General features: G+C 48.1%; 1 protein-coding gene across 1 annotated transcript in view; it reads right to left on the bottom strand.

Annotated features, from left to right (window-relative positions):
* Nucleotides 1–4,162, bottom strand: part of LOC104498045 (collagen alpha-1(XXVI) chain-like) — a gene marked incomplete at its 5' end in the record, with an annotated part of 38,165 nt that extends 34,003 nt beyond the window's left edge. Inside the window, one exon of the mRNA XM_010141367.1 lies at nt 4,101–4,162. Coding sequence (XP_010139669.1) covers nt 4,101–4,162 — 62 coding nt within the window. The remainder of the gene's footprint in view (nt 1–4,100) is intronic.
* Nucleotides 4,163–4,376: the final 214 nt, after the last annotated feature.

Here is a 4,376-nt window from a genome sequence, read left to right as displayed (position 1 = left end):
CAGGAAATTGTTTAATCATCTATCAGAGAAAGAAAAGACAAACCCTACAAAAAATCCCAGAGAGCTGCCAGTACATCATGTAGCTGCTTGAAGGAGGAGAAGCTACAGAAATATTTCATACAATGATTACATTAAAACTCCAAGTGTTTTGTATTCAAAAGACCTGGGGTAGTGAAGGTGCAGGGGGGTAATCCATTCTAAACAAATGGGGTGATTTCAGACAAATAGCAAGGTCCTGATCAAACCGTGCACAGCACAAAGATTTCCTTTAAAACCTCTCTGAATCTTCTGCACGGGGAAGCACACCGCAAGGACTGTTTTCATGCAAAACATACCCGTGTGGTTTATTAATCAATCACAAGACGATTGGTACGTAACGTCACCTGCCTGCATGAAGCTGTAAGGGAAATGCCACGACCTTCTCAAAAGCGGTGTCGGGAGTGAGACTGGGTGGTATCAACTCAGATCAAATGCTGCACTCAAGCTCCAACCAAAAGCCGGGGTTATCATCACACTGCCTGTAGCTCTGGGGCAGAGTTTACGAAAAGGAACAAAGCCAGCAGAAATCTTTCTGCGGTTGCCTGCTCTCCTGCCAGCCCTGCCTGCCGCGGCTGCTGCCCTCCTGAGCTCCAGTGGAGTTTGTCTGGGCTTAGTCCTGTGACACAGGAGGGCAGCATCAGACTCTGGGAATGCAGAGAGGAAGGGCTGCACACTCCTCCCACTAAGAAGTTGCCATGGCCTGAGGAGAAGCCTTGCCTGACATGGACCCCCGTGACCTGTAGATTTCAAGCTCAATACCATCCATCAAGCTTTCACATCTCTAGCATCAAAACGGATCTGGTATCCAGCAAATGGAACAGGCCAACTCCATCCTGGGGAGATGACAGGGTAGCTCGAAACAGGGGAGATGAGGATGGAGCCTGATTGCATCTCCCTTGACCTCCTTTCCTGCAGAAACATCTACAGCCACAGGGACAACCTAGAGCAGTGTTAAGGAAAACAAAAGACGTGTGAAGTGTTTGTTCTGCTGCACGATTTAGCCATGTCTCAGAGTCTCTCTCCTCCCCAAGGGCTATATAAACACCAGCCCCTAATGAGTAATTTTTCGTTCTATTTGCTCTGTCTTTATTCTTGCTTCTCATTTTCTGATCCAACTCTTATATTATAAAAATCAAAGCGTTACTTTTATTACCTCATTTGGATGCTGATCTTACAAGTTGGATAAACCAACTCATCCTTGTAATAGGAAAGATGAGACCATTTCTGCTTTATTCCCAATTTTAGGAGGACAGCTGTAAAAGACCATAGAAGAGGAATGGGGAAAAAAGAAACCACAATCTTGTAGTCTCTTCTTCCATGACTGAGTTCAAGTTTCTATAACTTGTCCTCCACAGCCACCAGAGGATAAATATGCATTTTACATACCTGCACCCATGACCAAGAAATGCCCTTGGCTCCTTGTCGCCACTGTGGGATGCGAGGAAGAGATTGTTTTCCACTTGTCCTTTACCTACTCTATCAGCAAATCTTCTCACCCAGCACTGATCTGCCCAGGTGAAATTCAAACAAGCAAAAGCAGCAAAGCTCCTCAGAAGGAGCAGGACTGTGGCAGGAAAATCCACTCTGCTCATAGGAAGGATGAAATTCCACATCTGCCTTTGCAGAACAAGACAGCAAAGACCAGGAGTGGGGGAATTGGTCTCCAACACTGACCAGGGGTGTGTGTGCCCATCCCATCACCGCTGTCTTCCCCAGAACAGCTTCAGGCTGTTGTGGTGACATGAGACATTACAAGAAGACAGTCTGGAGAGCTGAGAAACAAATTCACTTCCAGATCACCCAGCAAAATACGAATCTTTCTCCAAAGTCCAGAGCAGGAACACGGGCAATAATAAACAAACGAAGCACCTTTTTAATGGTGCTAGTCACTACTGCGTACCAACAACTGAGGTCATTGCATTGCCTCAGAGATCAAACCGAACTTGGATGAACCTTGAAAATAGGGCGAATCAGCGTGTTTCTCTCGTGGATAGTACCAGCATTTGGGTAATGTTGATTCACTCTTCATTTAATTGCTAGTGTCAATTTTTGCACTGCACCCACAGCACACAAGGGCAGCAGGACAAGTCTGCCAGGCAGGAGTCAAGTGCCAGTTACTGCACGAGTGTCCTAGGTTGGGGTGGGAGACAACGTGCTCCTGCCTTCGCTAGAGCTCAGACGCTCTAGCTCACACGCAGAGGGCAAGCACGCAGCACTTCCTAAATGCCGTGGTCAGCTGGTGGTTGGTGCCATCACCAGAGAGGAAATCACTGTCAAATGATGGGAATGTCACCCGATTTAAACCAGCTTCATGTCTGTAAGACAAACTCACTGACCTGGGTGCACTTTCACTCTTGGGCTAAGACTTCTCGAGGGGACTTGGGTAGGCAGGACCTCCTTCCTCCTCCATGAAGACCTGCCAGGGCCCTGGCTGAGGTTACCATTGGCCTCTTACACCTTGTTACCCGACAGGAGTGCTACGCAGCACCAACCAGCAGGGCACAGGCGTCCTGAAGTCAGGACAGTCTTTGGTTATCATTTTCTAGTAAGCCAAATATAGAAAGTCCTGGAAAGCAGAGGAAGGTAGAGCTGGCTACAGGCTGCACATGGGAGGGCTGATTTACGTCTCTCTGCGGCCGGTCCCATGTCTTACTTGGATTCAGGACTGCACACGCACAAGTCAGCCACCAGCCCCTCTTCTCTCTGAACGCCTCCAGCTCCTTGCTGCCAAAGAACAGCCACCTGCCAGGCCCCGCTGCTCGCAAAAACAATCTAGCTCATCTTTGCCCTTTGCACTACAACAGTTGTTTTCACTTGAGCAGTTCTGCTCCCCAGAATTTCATTCCCCCCACCCCTTCATTTTCCTGTAGTGAAGTACAACTCCGAAGGCTTTGAGGAAGTTCCAGACAACATTGCTCACTCCTCTTCAGCACAGACAATTCCCAAATTACCATAATATCATGCACTTGCTCAAAACATCACATATCCACCACCTCCAAAGGTTTCTCCCCACATTCTTTTATGATATTGATAACCATCAGTTAACGAATAATAACAGCAGCTCAGGCCTTAAAGGGCCCAAAGCACCACATCTAACAGGCACGACTGGTCCATCACAGGAGGGACCACAGATCAAAGGGGAATCACTGCTTTATTGCTAGACTGGAACAATTTATCTGAATCCCAGTAGGCAGAAATTAAAATAATTTGCAGAAAACTCCCCACAACGTGAAGTTCTCCCATTAACATTTGTCTCCGCTAAACTCTGCATGAAATCCTCCCATCTTTCGGGAAAGGGATGAAAAAGCAGGAGTGGACAGCACTTAAGAGCAGGGTAACAAACAGCCATTCCTAGAAAAGTCTATGTACCATCATTCCTCTGTGCTGCACTCCATGTTGGGAATGTTTCTACGAGGCATTTTTAGCAAGAGAGACCAGAATCAGAGTCTGCTTCTCTCCTGAGATGGGGGAATCACTGCTTTACATCCACACCCTACCAACCAGCTGAAGGCAAGAGATTTTTCATACAGCTCCGTCTGCCCCCTGTTTCTGAAGCAAACCCTGAGCCAATGTGTTCCAGTTGGGAGCAGTGAACTATTTATTGTGACTTTGACAGCCCCAAGTGCAGCCATAACACCATCACAGCACGGCAGCCAGCAAGCCCATCAGGAGAGCCCGCCAGCCAGAGACAAGGCAGACACAGGGTGAGAGCAGGCTCATAACAGGCGAACCCCGTGACAAGCGTGATGGCAACACACGGCACGATATTCCTCAGGTCTGAGCGTTATTTAGGAGAACCTGAGCTGAGCAGCTGGAGGGGAGAAGGGAGGCAGACATACAGCTGCATGGGAAGAGGAAGGAGCCGGACCAGGGGTGAGCGATACCCGTGTGCTCAGCAGTGCTGGCCTCGTCTCCTGGGGCAGAACCAACACCACAGCACGTTCCTCACTGCAGACAGAAGGACAGACATCTGATCTTCCTGGGACAGCCAACTCGATATCTCTTTCACTGGCAACCATTGGAAATTTTTGCCAAGCAGAAGAACAAAGGCAGGTCCTTACCTTGGCCTCAAGTGTGTTTAGCCTCTCGGTCATATCCGCTAGCCTCGTGCAGTTCATGCATTCTAGAAAGAACAAAACAAATCGATGTTAGAATTTCTGCGTGCTTTGCATTTTAATTCACAGCTTTCAGTCTGTAGACCCTGATCCTTTTTTGATCCACAGAACACAGAAAAGTGATTCAAGATCAGTTATGGGGTGAAAATAAGCGTACAAATCCATTGCACAGGTACACAGCCACAGCCACTCACATCCAGCTTGTCTGGGGAGGTTTAGTGG

The sequence above is a fragment of the Buceros rhinoceros genome, unplaced genomic scaffold, assembly GCF_000710305.1.
Source record: "Buceros rhinoceros silvestris isolate BGI_N320 unplaced genomic scaffold, ASM71030v1 scaffold1778, whole genome shotgun sequence".
NCBI classification, from domain to species: Eukaryota; Metazoa; Chordata; class Aves; order Bucerotiformes; family Bucerotidae; genus Buceros; species Buceros rhinoceros.
Note: the sequence above shows the minus strand (reverse complement) of the source record. Positions and strands in the feature narration are given on the sequence as shown.